This window comes from Phaethon aethereus (assembly GCF_964289735.1).
Source record: "Phaethon aethereus genome assembly, chromosome: W".
In the NCBI taxonomy this organism is placed as follows: domain Eukaryota; kingdom Metazoa; phylum Chordata; class Aves; order Phaethontiformes; family Phaethontidae; genus Phaethon; species Phaethon aethereus.
This window is the reverse complement of record NC_138581.1, coordinates 20,987,338-21,003,938: the sequence shown is the minus strand read 5'-3', so window position 1 is coordinate 21,003,938 and position 16,601 is coordinate 20,987,338. Positions and strand designations below refer to the sequence as shown.

At 42.5% G+C, this 16,601-nt stretch overlaps 1 protein-coding gene across 1 annotated transcript in view; it reads right to left on the bottom strand.

Annotated features, from left to right (window-relative positions):
* Nucleotides 1–16,601, bottom strand: part of LOC309415057 (proprotein convertase subtilisin/kexin type 5-like) — a gene marked incomplete at both ends in the record, with an annotated part of 280,059 nt that overhangs the window by 29,317 nt on the left and 234,141 nt on the right. The window contains 2 exons of the mRNA XM_082012448.1: nucleotides 5,696–5,884; nucleotides 6,966–7,083. Of these exons, the coding sequence (XP_081868574.1) occupies nucleotides 5,696–5,884; nucleotides 6,966–7,083 (307 nt within the window). The remainder of the gene's footprint in view (nucleotides 1–5,695; nucleotides 5,885–6,965; nucleotides 7,084–16,601) is intronic.

Sequence of the window (16,601 nt, the reverse complement as noted above, 5' to 3'; positions counted from 1 at the left end):
CATGGAGCACTTATAGGATTCAGCCCATCGTCGATTTTTGCCCTCTCATTTGTGTAACTATTTTCCATTCTCTGTGAATGCCTATATTACTCATATTTATTAGTGCTGATAACATTAAAATAAGTTGTTTGAATGCAACAAATTTCACAAAAACATGACAGATAGGACTAGTAAATAGTAAAACTAGCCACAGACTAGTAAATTATTAGTATATGGTCTGATGAATTGTTAGTTGACTATTACAGGTTCTTATAGATTAAAATAGTTTAACAAGATGCTTAGAATAATCTGATAATTTTTATGACCATGCTTATATACATGCTTATATACATATAAGCATGAAATTCTGTCATCACCTAAAGACATGTCAGGCGGCTGAGTTCTACATACTGCACTGGTCAGCCAGCTGTGTGGCTGATGCTAATAGTTGTCGTCTTAAAAGCTATGTGTGTTTTCCTATTGAATTTGCAGTAAATCTTCAGAAACCTCACTCTAAACAGGTAGAAAATCTAATGCAAGAGCATGAATGAACATGGTGCCACATATACAGACTTTTCCTATCCATTAGTCATGTAGGTCTGAAAAGGGATCTCTGATTAGGGTAAGGGCAGTAGGGGAGACTGAGCATTCATCACACAATTCAATTTATTCCAGCTGAAACTCAATGTAATAAGTGTTGTTATACTAAGATTGAGCTGGGCCTAGTTTTTATAAGGCTAGGAAAAGACCCATTCATCCTTGCCATAGTAGCTGGGGCAAACCTATCTACAGGAAGCAAAATCCTAGGTGTTCTTCCTCTAGTGTGTCTTACACAGCTCCTCTCTTTATTTTTGGTTCAGTACAAAACCCATAATCTGAGACATTTATTTGGACCCTAAATTTGTCTTCATACATTTGTCTTTATTAATGCTTCTACTATTGAAAATTATTTCAAACTTTTAATTATGGATACTAATTTTCCACTAAAATGGAACTTAAAGTTCTGAATTTTAAAATCCAATACCTGCCTACCCTGCAGATCACCCTGATTAATTCTTTACTAGTTTCAGTCCTCAAAGAAAGGCATGTGTCATTCTAGATCTCAGATATATTGCACTTCATTCTTTTTCCACATTTATCCTTGAACATCTTCCATGATGAGTTAGATGGAGGATAGTGTCCCTTGCATTCATTTACACTCTTGTATATAAACCCAGTTAGTCTTTCCTGCTGAGCTGAGAAAATCAGCAGTAACTTTTTCCTCTTTGAGATAAAAAAATTGTTTATTGTTTGTTTGGTTTTTTTTATGTTGTATCTCCAGTATCCCCAGTGCTCCTCACCATATCTATTGCTAATACTGACAGTATATAACAAAAGAAGTACTCAAATCCTTCTTAGAGATATTGACATTGAAATTGCAGTTCAAAGAATGGGTGATAGAAGGGTACTGGGTGTCTATTCAGAAAAATAAAAGACATAGACATAAATTAAATTAAACATAGCAAGTTAGAGTTGGGAGGGAGTTTTCCAAGAACTGCTTCATCCTGTGGACATAGCATAAGCAGAGGATTATTGTTTACTCATCCTGGATTTAATAATATCTTCATAGGGTAATTTTCACAGCTACTTGAAACACTGAGACTCAGCACACAAGTTGGCCCTATCCTTTTCTTTTTACCCCTAAAATGTAATTTTTGTTACTGAAGTCTAATGTCTAAACTGCAATAAAGATGTAAGATGGACTGGTCCAGAAATTAAAATTACCTCCTGTACAGAAAAGGGTTCCTCTACTTCTGGTCACCAGGAATTTTTATGAAGTGATCTTGCAAGTGAGATCAGATGAGAACACCTCAGTTTTGGTCTAAGAGTTTTCTGCAGAGGAGGGTATTATTACAATTTACTGATTATTGAAGATTTCATTATAGGAAAAAGATGGTATTGAAAATATTTCCTTTTGTTGCTGAACAAAGGTATTATTAATGTCAGTGCCATGCAAGCATAGGAATCTAGTGGCCTGGAAACTTGCCACCCCATGGTTAAAAAAACATTCAGTTATGCAGTATGAATGGCAACAGCTGATTTAAATTTAAAGAGCAAGATTTAAACAAGCTGTGACTTTGGTGGGAGACAAACTATTCCCAAGTTTGCAGCTTCTATCCTCTTTCTATTTAGCTGCTCCTCCACGGCCTCCTGTATTGAATGTCTTTTAGAACAGATAATGGTTATGTTTCAAAAATACTCAGAAACATATGCTTCTAAATTCAGTGGCCAACTGTTTTTAAAAAGGGGATACCATTCCCCTTTGGACTTAACTGTAATCATTTGAACAATTAATTCTCATCCTCACACCAGCCAGTGCTTTCCAAGCCTATTTTTGCTTCTGTTGCAGTATATACAATGTAATCATGTTTAATACTTTCCAAACAACAAAACATATGTTCCCTGTAATGCAGTTTTTTAAAGAATACACGAGGCTCAAGGCAGTGACAGTGTAATCCACCAAATAGCTGCAAAGGAATCCACATCACCTACAATTAACAAGTTTTCTTACTGAAGTCATTTTAGGGGATGCCAACATTAAGAACAAAATATGCAGAAAAAGGCCAGATATTGCCTGGAGAACCTACTGTCAATGCACCAGAAACTACATAGTGACTTTTCTTTCCAGAACTGGTAGAAAAAGTGCACATGTGTAAAATATACCTTTTGCACTTTAAGACATTTTACCAGCAGACTGTTTTGAATTAAACCCGGATGAGTAATGGTAAAGCAATGAGGTTTTCCCTAGTTTCAGTAAAAACAGCTGGTATTCACAGAATCACAGAATCATTAAGGTTGGAAAAGACCTTTAAGATCATCAAGTCCAACCATCAACCCAACACCACCATGCCCACTATAGTAACCATGTCCCAAAGTGCCATGTCTACACGTTTTTTGAACACTTCCAGTGATGGTGACTCCACCACCTCCCTGGGCAGCCTGTTCCAATGCTTGACCACTCTCTCCATAAAGAAATTTTTCATAATATCTAATCTAAACCTCCCCTGGCACAACTTGAGGCCATTTCCTCTCATCCTATCGCTAGTTATATTGCTGCTATTAATCATGTACATGTGCATTAAAAGCTCTTGTATGTCTGAGAAAAGCGTCTCAGTGAGGTAGCAGCCTCTGGAACCTTTGCATATAGAAAAAAACCCAGACCATTTGCTGCCAAGGCATCCCTGCATGCTATTTGCACTTGAATGACTTTGTTTTGATGCCCTTGTGATTAATACTTTAAAAATCAAATGCCTCAAAACTAAAGAAATTTTCATGTTAGTGAATAACAATACTCCTACACCAATTTTCATAACATCATGATAAAGCATACACACGCAACAACAATCAGTATACTAATTGTAAGACAACTAAACTGTGAGAAACAGCAAATCGAAATAAAACAAGTCTTGAAATATCATTTTGAAGTCTGTTGTGTCCACATACATCACTTTACCCTAAGAAAGGGCTTTGTGAAGGCTCTAGTGTATTTCAGACCTAGATTTTGCAAAATACATTTATTGCTTAATACTAGTACCCCAGAGCTGTGAGTTTGTGTCAGCCAAATGTGACTGACAAGTCAGTATATCTCTGAAACTTGCTTGGGGAAGGAATTTCTGGTGTGAACCTATGAATATTTGCTCTTTCATTAATAATTTGTTTTTGCAAAATGCCAAAACATTAAATGGCCTTTCAGGTTTCTTTGTTTTCACGCTAGTGTTCTGATAGTATAGGATAAGAAGCAGCTGAACACCACCGTATTTCAATACACACACTTACTTTTTCTTTCTCTACTACAGGCACAGAAAACAATTACTTTTTAAGTAGCAGGGGTTACAAAGAGACTGATTTAATTAAACTTTGTACTTTTTCCACATACCAGTCATCACCAGAGGTGAACCGTGAATACTGGAATGTCTTTAATTCCCACTTGCTGTGAGTCAACTGCAAGACATGAAAGGCTAGAGCCAAGAGTTAGCTGTGTTAAGACCACTGGGTTTACACAAGCTTGTTTTGTTTGGATACCTAGTTGGAGGACTTCTAGATTTTTTCATTTTGAAGCATGGAAGAACTGTAGCATAAAAACAGAACAGAAAGCTAAAGAAGGTTTTCTTCAAATAGAAAACAAAAGCCTGATTCGTAGCTGTTCAGAGGGTAGAAGTCTGCCCTCTGCACTGGTTAGCAAAGGGTAAGTTCTTTGTTCAGTATAGCAAGGAGATAGATGTGTGTGCATGTGCGTTTTGTTTGCAAGGCACTGACAACACTGATAATGAAACACATGAGATATCCTAAAGGGGCCAAAAACTCCATAACAACTTTCTTTCCATTTGATGTGCTTTTTTCAGCAAATCTGACTGAGGAAATGTAGATGATGAGACAGTCTGGAAAGCAAGACACTCCCAATTCATTACAAGCTTTGAGGAATAGGTCTAGGGATAGAAACTTTTGCGAAGACTTGAGTGGGAAGGCAGAAAAGTTCTCACAACATGGATGTGACGTAGGCAGCTCTTGCTGCTTCTGAGACACATTGCACTAATGTCAATTTTTGTGTGGGAGCCACGCACTGTGTCCAGCAGAGCTGCAGTCATCTAAAGTTGCTAACTCACCAAGGCAAAAATATTCCTTATTATACTATGGTCCTGTCAGGAAGAATTTCCTAGTCATCTGGAGAAGTATGGAAACATTTATAGAAATAATGATATGGTAATAATGAATGGTATAGAAATACCACTGGGCAGCCTTTCAGTTTGTTAAGGACAAATGCTAATGATGTACCTCATCTCTAGGGGCTGAAATTGCACAAATGTTGGAAATGCTACATTGGATAAAGATATACTTGTTTGAGTTCAATCTGGAAAAAAAGAAACTACTTGATGCAGTCTCACAGTTTCTCCAAGAACATACTGTAGAGGTGACAGAATGAAAAAAAAGGATGGACCTTTCTTAGTGGCTAATGTTAGAGGGGCCTGACATCCAACAGCAAGTATCCATTGCAGATCTATGGGATGAAGGAAATTTCTGACTTTTAAAAATTTTTAATAGGCTGTTTATAGATGGACCAATTAATTTTAAAGTGCTAGCGCAACTTCTCAGCATTCTCCTACCAAGAACCTTTCATGGCTCGAGCATACTACATACTACTACAAAAGGGGAAAAAAGGATATGCAAATTGGTAACATCAGGAGTCGTAACCATATTCTGAAAGCTCAAAGAAAATAGTAAGAGAAGATTACTATACTGTCTGATTTTTATTACTAGTAGACAAAGGCATAAGAAAGGAGGGGAATGAAAAATAAGTGTCAGTAGTACGTCGAAACACATTTCCATTCAGCTTCAGTTTCCTTCTGTAACACTCAGCCTGTTATTATTTTCTTTGCACTTCCCAGCCATCTAATAATTGGTGAGCCACAAAAGACTATCAAAATTGACTAATCTTAGTTTTAAAGATGATGATCTTCAACAACTTTACAACCTATTCTTCTACTGATAAAGACAGAGATTGCCATCTTTCAGTTCATTTGTTCTTCATTTTCCCCATCTCTCTCAGAAAAAATAATCAAGAATTTGTGTCTTTCAGCAAAACCTACTGTAATGACTTGACTACTCTTTGATGATGCTGCAATCTCAGTGCAGGCTCTGCGTGCTGACTGGGTTGCGAAGTTCTGTCATCATACTATACCTGTTGGCCAAGAGCTGTGACCTAGTTCCAGAAGGAGAGGTTAGGTAAATTGACAAGTCTCCACGTCGAGGATGAGTAATAGTGATGCGTACAACCACGTGCTCCAAGTAGATCACGTGGTGGTTGGAATTATCTGAACAGCCGGTGGCTTTGTAAATAGAACGTACAACACTGTCAGGCCGTATAGTTCTATAATATAAGCATATAAAAACAACATCAATGTTTCTTGCTTGTTCCTGACAACTAAATCACTTTTTCTTAGTAGTGACTGTCAGTGTTGGACAATCATTTATGAGAAATCAGTAGCCTATAACCCTTAGTTTTAATACTTATTTCCTAGCTGAAACTATCACCATAGTGTAATTACTTTACTGCAGTCACTGGCAATTACTGGGCTTTCTATTAAGGGCTATACTGACATGTACACATGCTAAAAGAGGACAGTGAAGACCTGTAATAGGAATAAACCTTTGGTACAGAGCATTTTTTGTGGATTAGTGGCCAGCTGGGATTGTCATGGGATGACAGCTGGTCATTAAGTACCAGGAATTGCCTGGCATAGCCATAGTCCTTGCTTATGTAATAGCAAGTTTACATATTAACTGTAGCAGTGGGCAAACAGTATTGGACTCAGATGGTTTAAATTGGCATGGCTTCCTTGCAGACTATACCAATTATGGACCTAGACTGTCAAGTATATCTATCAAGTAAAAACTTTCCTCAATAATTTTAAGGCTTTGGAAATTTGCCTTATGACTGATGTTCCCTCTGTATCCACAGAGTGCATGTACAGAATACTACTCTTAAGCCTGGTTCTATAGAGACCCTATCCTAGCAAGCAAAAACCAGTTTAGTCTTAGCCTCTGAGACAGAGACTGTTCTGAGACTGTTTCAGAGTGATAATATGATATAAGATTTTAATGAAAAGAGTATTTGTCTGTTAGACACTGGACTATTGAGTTTGTACTCATCTTACAAAGATGACTGTGGTGCACTCAACTAGACATTCTTGTTCTTCTATGCCAGTATCAATTAACATCCAGACTGACTTGTTTTATGCCTTCAGTTTTTGGGACATGCTTTAAATTCCATTTCAAGAATTGCAGGGAACTAACTTTACAGGCAAATGATCTGACATATCTGAAGGCGAGAGTGATCCCTAGTGTAGCTTTCAAAATCAGCCATTAAACACAATGCAAGGGAGGGGTATATTATACCCAACTTCTTTCCATAAGTCTATGCCAGCAAGAGTTTTGGCAGCAGGTATTACTTGATTTGCCGATCCGTGTTCTCCACACACACATGCTGTGGAGGGACTGTTGTCCACTTTTCTGCTTCTATCACCATTGCTTCAGCATCCATCAGTCCAAATCCATAGAGGTGGCTCACTGCAAGGTACAAGCAGAATGCAATTATAGGATGAAACCTTGTAAAAAAACTTGTAACCTTGATAAAAACTTTCATCATAGAATAATTCTAGAGATTCATATGCTAACAGCAACTGCTTTTTTTTCCTACTTCTTATTTGCTTTGGCCCAAAGCTCAAAAATCTCTTTGCCAGGAACATATCTAATTTGTTCACTAAATCTGTTCACTACTTTATTAAAGAAGCAGCTAATGACCAGTATGAATAACATCACCTTACCGTAAGGAGGGTGGACCAGAACTGCAGAATGACAGGGAGTACAATTGCCTCAGATTGCTCTTTGTCCAGATTCAGCCTAGTCCTCTTATATGACATAATGTTAAAAGGTGTAAAGAACCATAGAAGACTAATTTCTGTCACTCAAATACCAAATACACACACACATGTAAATATTGAAGGCAAGCGAGACACTGGATTTACGAAGGAACAGACTGTCTTTTATAACTTCTGTATGCTCTTTACTTTCCTGAGCGTGTAGATGCTCTCCTCTTATATGAAGCACATTCCCCACTATCCAGCCAGACAGCTAAGATCCCACATCTCCCTAAAGTTGTCTGCATGAGGAGGGTAAAAAGTTATGGTATTTGAAGTTCAGGGCTTTAAAGGTAATCTGGTTTTCATGCAGAACATGTGTCTGAAAGGCTCCTTTCTCTACCTCCTTTGCACTTCTGCAGATGCAGGTCAGTGAAGTTATTGCTGGAGAGCGCTGTAATTTGGCTACTGCCCTTTGATATTACCTACTGCATGCATCACACATAGAATAGAATCATAGAATCATAGAATGATTTAGGTTGGAAAAGACCTTTAAGATCAAGTCCAACCATAAACCTAACATTGCCAAGTACGCCACTAAACCATGTCCCTAAGTGCCATGTCTACACTCCAGGGATGGTGACTCAACCACTTCCCTGGGCAGCCTGTTCAAATGCTTGATAACCCTTTCAGTGAAGAAATTTTTCCTAATATCCAATCTAAACCTCTCCTGGCACAACTTGAGGTCGTTTCCTCTTCTCCTATCGCTTGTTACTTGGGAGAAGAGACTGACACCCACGTCGCCACAACCCCCTTTTGGGTAGTTGTAGAGAGCGATAAGGTCTCCCCTGAGCCTCCACTTCTCCAGGTTAAACAATCACAGTTCCCTCAGCCGCTCCTCATAGGACTTGTTCTCCAGACCCTTCACCAGGATGCAGTGGTACTGAGCATTCATGCCTGGAAGATAGCATCCTGTTGACGCTCATTCCTGGATGGTCCGACCTTACCTCTACCTGCCTGCCATACTATGGAGAGGAGAGACAGCTGTCCCCTTGCAAGAAATTTCATGCATAGTAATTTAACTTAATGCCTAAATGCCTTTTACTCAAAGAAGCAGAAGGCTTTAAAGCGTCATCTTTCCTTAGATGCATGACACATCTGAGGGATGGGATATCATCCGGAGGGACCTGGACAAGCTCGAGGAATGGGCCCGTGTGAACCTCATGAGGTTCAACAAGGCCAAGTGCAGGGTCCTGAATCTGGGTCGGGGCGATCCTCAGTATCAATACAGACTGGGGGATGAAGGGATTGAGAGCAGCCCTGACAAGGTGGACTTGGGGGTACTGGTGGATGAAAAGCTGGCCATGAGCAGGCAATGTGTGCTCACAGCCCAGAAGGCCAACCGTATCCTGGGCTGCATCCAAAGAAACATGGCCAGCAGGTCGAGGGAAGTGATTCTGCCCCTCTACACTGCTCTGGTGAGACCCCACCTGGAGTACTGTGTCCATCTCTGGAGCCCTCAGCACAGGAAAGACATGGACCTGTTGGAGCGGGTCCAGAGGAGGGCCACAAAAATGATCAGAGGGATGGAACACCTCTGTGGTGGGTTGACCTTGGCTAGAGGCCAGGTATCCACCAAAGCCGCTCTATCACTCCCCCTCCTCAGCTGGACAGGGGAGAGAAAAATATAACAAGAAGCTTATGGGTCGAGATAAGGACAGGGAGAGATCAGTCAGCAATTACCATCACGAACAAAACAGACTCAACTTGGGGAAATTAGTTTAATTTATTGCCAATCAAAATCAGAGCAGGGTAATAAGAAATAAAAGGAAATCTTAAAACACCTTCCCACCACCCCTCCCCTCTTCCTGGGCTCAGCTTTTGCTCCCAATTTCTCTACCTCCTCCCCCCCGAGTGGCACAGGGGGACAGGGAACGGGGGTTGCGGTCAGTTCATCGCATGTTGTTTCTGCCGCTCCTTCCACCTCAGGGGGAGGACTCCTCACACTCTTCCCCTGCTCCAGCCTGGGGTCCTTCCCATGGGAGACAGTCCTCCACAAACTTCTCCAGCATGAGTCCTTCCCACAGGCTTCAGTTCTTCATGAACTGCTCCAGCCTGAGTCCCTTCCACGGGGTGCAGTCCTTGAGGAACAGACTGCTCCAGCATGGTGTTGGGATCACCCTGCATGGCTCGACCTTAAGGAGAAGGAGCTGTGGCGTTGATCTGCACAGCTCGACCTTAAGGAGAAGGAGCTGTGGCATTGAGAAGCTGGTAAACAGCTGGATATCTGCACGGCTCGGCCTTGAGGAGAAGGAGCTGTGGTAAACAACTAAGAGGAAGCAAAGGAGCGCAGGAACACCTGCAGGCAGCGAATCCTGACTGTGTGAGAGGCGCGTGGACAGTGCGTGATATTTTGTATATAGCCAATTGCAATAATGTGTGTAACAAGCTGTAACCAATCATGAGTGTGTGTGTGCAGTGGCTAAGCAAAAATTATGATATATATTGGAGTCAGGCAAGTCAATAAACGGCTTCGGAATATAACTCATAGAGTTGTGAAGTCCATCCTTCTCCCGCAACTGGTGACCCCGACGTGATATGATCTCTGGGATCTCATCGTTGAACACCGGTCGAGCGCAGAAGACGCTGCGGGAGAAGCCCGGTTGGAAGAATTGCAGTCAGCGGGACTGACGCAAGGAAAAAGAAAAAGGAATTCGTTGCAACGGAGAAGCACCCAGCGAGGTGAGGTGAGCAACCGGGGCGGCATGGGGCAGAACACATCACATGAAGAAGGGGCGATAGTCAGACTCCTGCTGCATATGCTCTCTAAGAGAGGACTGAAATATGATGAATATACACTTAGAAGGCTCCTAATTTAGAGCCGAAAGAAAGGGTACCCCCCTGATCCGTCTGTGGCGTTTAAGGCAGAGACGTGGGAGGACATAGGGAAAATGTTATGGGAACATATTGAGAAAACTGCCGCAGAGTTAGTGACGGCGTGGAAGTTGATATTAACCACATTAAAAGCCTTAAAGGCAGAGAGAAAAGCTGCAGCTGATATGGAGGAGACTGTTAAACCGCCTTCAACCAATCCCCTTTTAACGAAGTCAGAGGGTCCAGGACCTTCAGCAACTCTGACTGCACCTCCTGTGGGTGAACCGGCTGCATCAGATAAGTCAGAGAAACAGGTCTACAATGATATATGTGAGGGCAACACGGGACAAAGTTGCCCAGAACAATGTATTCAATGTTCCCCTGTGTGCTCGTGTGAAAGATTGATGGGACAGACTTCACCACCCCTGAAACCACCCAGGCATAACCGATTGAAAACCGTAGTTTTGAAGTCCTCAGCCGAGCCCCTGCCACCTTTACGGCCCCCGTTGCCTGATAGCAGCGACAAAGGAGAAGAACCTGTTGTAGAGACTATAGGGAGGCAAGAGCCTAGAATGAAAGGCAACCCTAGAGAGCGGTGGAAAGACCTTTTTTTAGGAGTGATGAAAGACAAGGAAACAGAGTTACTGATGGCATTTCCCATTAGTGTACAGCCTCACGGGCCCAATCGCTGGGACCCATTTCATTGGGACTTGATTAAGGAAGTGCGGAAGGCAGTACAAAATTATGGCTTGCAATCACCTTTCACGCAAGCTCTATTAGATAACGTATTCACGGGAATGGTTCTTACACCATGGGATTGTTGGCAGATGATAGATATGTTATTGACACCAACCCAAAGGTTATTGTGGGCAGACAGATGGTATAAACTCTGTATGCAAGAAGCCCTGAGAAACCTGGAACGTCAAGACGGCGATCCGCTTCAGAACATTACTATGGAACAAATGACAGGCCAGGGACCGTTTGTGGATGTTAGATTGTAAGCTCGGCTGCCTTTAGAAGCCTTGCAATTAGTTGGGCAACTAGCGTTGAATGCGTTGCGAACAGTCCCTGAGGAGGGAAAGAGGCAACCATCTTACACTCAAATTAGACAAGGGAGAGATGAACCATATATGTCTTTTGTTGATCGTCTGAGAGACGCTTTGAATAAGGTGTATACCAATGAAGACGCAAAACTAGCAGTGCTGTTGAATTTAACGGTAGAAAATGCCAATGTAGATTGTAAAAGAATTTTATTAGCTTTGCCAAAAGAAGCAACGTTAGTACAAATGGTAGAAGCCTGCAACAGAGTAGGCTCTGCCACACATCAGGCAGAAACTCTCGCAAGTGCCTTTGCAGCAGCAATTAAGCCATTTATAAATGAAAAAGGGGAGAAAAAATGTTTTAATTGTGGAAAAACAGGCCATTTTAGAGCTCAGCGCAAGGCCACAAGGAAAGGACCTAGGCAGATTGAGACAGGTCATAAATCCTTCCAAGAAGGACCCTTTCAGCAAGGAACAGGCCCAGCAGGAGCACCATGTAGTCGATGTCAAAAATTTGGTCATCAAACCTCAGAATGTTATTCAAAGTATCATCGGGATGGTATGAAATTGGGAAACGGGCGACCGAGCGCGAAGGCACCCCGCGCGACGACACAAATGCGGAAGCACCACCAGGCTGCTTGGCAAGCCTCAGCGCCTGAACCAGAGGGAGCGCCGGAATGGAGGTGGAAACAACAGTAGAAGTTACCTTATGGGACATGTTGGTTTATGATGTCCCGACTAATGCGAATGGACCATTAGGATATGGATTGAGTGCTTTGTTATTAGGACGATCTTCAGCAACAAAGCAGGGACTTTTTGTTCTCCCTGGAGCCATTGACGCTGATTATACGGGAACCATCAAAGTAATGTTGTGGACTCCATCTCCTCCCGTTGCGGTTCCTGCAGGCACACGTATTGCACAATTGGTGCCTTTTACTGCTTCTGTACCTCAGGCAGCGCAATCAGTGAGGGGGAATGGAGGGTTTGGCTCAACAGGAAGACCACAAATCTTTTTAGCATTAGATATCAGCAGAAGAAAACCAACTTTGAAAATGAAGTTTAGGCATCCTGACCCCACCATGCGACCGCGACAATGGACCATCGATATGTTAGTGGATACAGGAGCTGATGTGACCATAATCAGTCAGCGAGAGTGGCCGCCAGGCTGGCTGGCTCAGTCTCCAGCTCACGGACTTGTAGGGGTCGGTGGGTTTTCTGCAACACAACAGAGCGTAACAACCCTAACCTGTGAAAATCCAGACGGGCTAGTGTGTTCAGTACGACCCTATGTAGCCGCATTACCATTAAGTTTGCTTGGGCGGGATGTACTGAGTCAAATGAATGTATCACTCTCTAGCGATCCGCAGGGTTTTCGGTAGCGGCCATTGAAACGCGACCTGTGCTCAAACTGGAATGGAAAACCGATGATCCAGTGTGGGTAAATCAATGGCCACTGACCGCAGAAAAGGTCGCCCACCTGGAAGATTTGGTAAAAGAACAGCTAGAAAAAGGCCATATTGTGCCAACCACTAGTCCTTGGAACACACCTGTTTTCGTGATTCCAAAGAAAAGTGGAAAATGGAGATTATTACATGACTTGCGAGAAGTCAATAAGGTTATAGTGGACATGGGAGCCTTGCAACCAGGGCTACCATCTCCCTGTATGATACCGAAGTATTGGAAGCTTTTGATTATAGATCTCAAAGATTGCTTTTTTACAATCCCTCTGCATAAAGACGATGCCAAACATTTTGCATTCTCAGTCCCAAGTACAAACAAGGCGCAACCCATGCAAAGATATCATTGGACAGTATTGCCACAAGGCATGAAAAATTTGCCCACGATGTGTCAAATTTATGTAAATTGGGCTTTACAGCCAATCAGAAAAAGGTGGCCTCAATATTTCATCTATCATTATATGGATGACATATTGTTGGCTGGTGATCAATTAAATCCGGAAGAAATGATGGGGGAGCTCGTTGACCTTTTGAGGCAAAGTGGGCTGCAAGTGGCGCCGGAAAAGATACAAACGGAAGCGCCTTGGAGGTACTTGGGGTGGATGATCACTGAAACGTCGGTGACCCCCCAAAAGGTTGAATTAAGAATTCAGATTAAAACATTAAATGATGTACAAAAATTGGTAGGAGACGTTAACTGGATTTGGCCTATTTGTGGGATCACAAACCAAGATATGGAGCACTTGGTTCAGCTCTTGCAGGTTAAACTCTCCTCGACAATTGACCAAGGAAGCCCGGGAAGCAGTAGCAAACATTTCTGAAAAGGTAACTCAAGCATTTAGTTCTAGGATAGACCCCTCGATAGGGATCACTTTGGCAGTAATCAATCACGAGTGACATCCCTATGCGCTTATAATACAGTGGATAACAAAGCTAGAATCAAAAGCGGACCCATTGAGAATTTTAGAGTGGGTCTTTTTGCCTCAGCAGCAGAGAAAAACCATCACCACGAAAGCAGAGTGTTTTGCAAATTTGATTATGAAAGGGCGCAACAGAATTATTGATATATTGGCAAAGGACCCGAAAACGATTTTAATACCATTACAACAAGAATATTTGACTTGGGCTTTGCAGCACTCTGTTCCCTTCCAAACTGCATTAGCAGGATTTGAAGGTGACATTCAGATTAATTATCCATCACACAAAATGTTTACCTTTTTTAAAAACCATGAAGTAGAAGAAAAATCAAAGTGTAGTCAATATCCAGTTCAAGGTGCTACAGTATTTACGGATGGTGGTGGGAAGACAGGCAAGGCAGCAATAGTATGGCGAGAGCACGGAGAATGGAAAGAACGGGTACTTGTCGTGCCAGGATCAGTTCAAAAGGTAGAACTACAGGCAGTAACTGAAGCCTTTAAATTATGGTCTGAAGAACCTGTGAATATAATTACTGATTCTTTCTATGTAGCTGGAGTACTCCAAAGATTGGAAGGTTCAATCCTCAGACAGGTATAGCAGGAACTGCTATATCAACAATTTAGAACGCTTTGGTTTTTATTGCAGAAAAGACGACATCCTTATTACGTTATGCATATATGCAGCCATACCAACCTTCCAGGGGAATTGGTGGAAGGAAATGCAAGAGCTGATCGGCTGACTGCCGCAGTATGGGCTGGACCTGCCCTGGACCGTTTAGGTCAAGCACAAGCCTCTCATGCCTTTTTCCATCAATCTGCCAAAGTTTTAGCGAGACAATTTAATCTAAGTGCAGGTGACGCTAGAGCTATTACACAGACTTGTGCTGATTGTCAACAAATAGGCCCAGGTATCGCGATTCCAGTAAATCCCCGAGGATTGCATTCGCTACAACTATGGCAGATGGATGTGACACATGTCGCTGACTTTGGAAGATTTAAATATGTTCATGTTTCAATTGATTGCTGTTCTGCAGTAGTTTGGGCCACTGCACAAACAGGAGAAACTAGTAGGCATGTACAAAAGCATTTGCGAGCTGCATTCGCAGCCCATGGTATACCCCTACAAATTAAAACTGATAATGGTCCTGGTTATGTAGCCCAGTCAACCCAACGATTTTTTGCTCAATGGGGAGTGACGCATGTTACTGGAATACCGCATTCCCCAACTGGACAAGCTGTTTTTGAACGAATGAATCATTCCCTGACGTGTTTATTGCAAAAACAAAAAGGGGGAGAGTCTACCACACCACCGCAAGAACGTTTGAATAAAGCCTTATATGTGTTAAATTATTTGTGTCTAGCAGAAGGTGAAACAGTACCTCCCACAGTAAAACATGTAAAAGGAATGACAGGAAGCCTATGTGAGTTAACACAAAATGTGCAAGTAAAAGTTAAAAATTTGGAAAAGAATATGTGGGAAGGACCTTTTCAACTGCTAACCTGGGGACGAGGTTATGCTTGTGTCATTACAGATTCTGGAACTCGTTGGCTGCCCGCAAAATGGGTAAAACCATGGGTGGAACAGTCACCATCGTCATCGTCGGACACATCTTGACACTATCAGGTGTCATCGCAACCTGGATGCCACCTCAGCCAAAAGAAAATGTATGGGTAACATTAGCAAATCAAACAGGACAGGACACCTTCTGTCTGTCTCTTTCCTCCCCGGGCAATCCCTTTTCAATCTGCCAGAAGGGTTATGGTGGCTGTGTGGAGATCAATGGGCTGGGAAACAGCTGCCCGGGAACTGGTCAGGGGACTGTACCATGGGCGTCCTAGTTCCTAATTTGCAAATAATTAATCAGACTGAAATTAGCAGTATCATTAGACAAACATGGAAAGCTTTTAAGGCAAAGTGCTCTATAACTACAAATCCTTTGGTAAGATATAATATTGGTTTTCATAGCTTTATACAAGCACTTTTTCCATCACTAGAAGTAGCTTCTATCGCTAGGAGTAGTACAGCTAGAATTGTTTGCCTTGTAACATTCTGCTATTGATTTAAGCATAGTTGATATGTGACTGCTGGATTATGGTAAGATGCCATGTGAACAAAGCCTACGAACCAATAGACGGGATGGCTGTGGCACGTGCAGCACGTCTGGCCAGCGGGCACATGCGCCATAGGCTCCCTGTGTTGAGAGGTGACAACCGAGGCGTGTTCCAACACTCGCTGGCCACGTGTGTCAAAACTCGTTCCTCTGCAAATGTATAAATACTGGGATTTCCCGAAGAGCAGGGGGATCGGTGTACGGCAAGGCCACCGTTGCCTCCGTGGGGACGCCCATGTAAAGCTGGCACCTACCGACTGCTGGGCTGAGTTCACAGCACAGGACGATACAAGAATGTACAGATGGTCCATCTTCCTCACAGTCCTTGGGTTGCAAATGATCAATCAGGTTTTGTTTATAGATAAACAAAAAGGGGGAGATGTTGGGATCACCCTGCATGGCTTGACCTTAAGGAGAAGGAGCTGTGGCATTGAGAAGCTGGTAAACAGCTGGATATCTGCACAGCTCGGCCTTGTGGAGAAGGAGCTGTGGTAAACAACTAAGAGGAAGCAAAGGAGCGCAGGAACACCTGCAGGCAGCGAATCCTGACTGTGTGAGAGGCGCGTGGACAGCGCGTGATATTTTGTATATAGCCAATTGCAATAATGTGTGTAACAAGTTGTAACCAATCATGAGTGTGTGTGTGCAGTGGCTAAGCAAAAATTATGATATATATTGGAGTCAGGCAAGACAATAAACGGCTTCGGAATATAACTCTCATAGAGTTGTGAAGTCCATCCTTCTCCCGCAGCGTGGGTCCCCCATGGGGTCACAAGCCCTGCCAGCAAACCTGCTCCAACTTGGGCTCCTCTCTCCATGGGTCCACAGT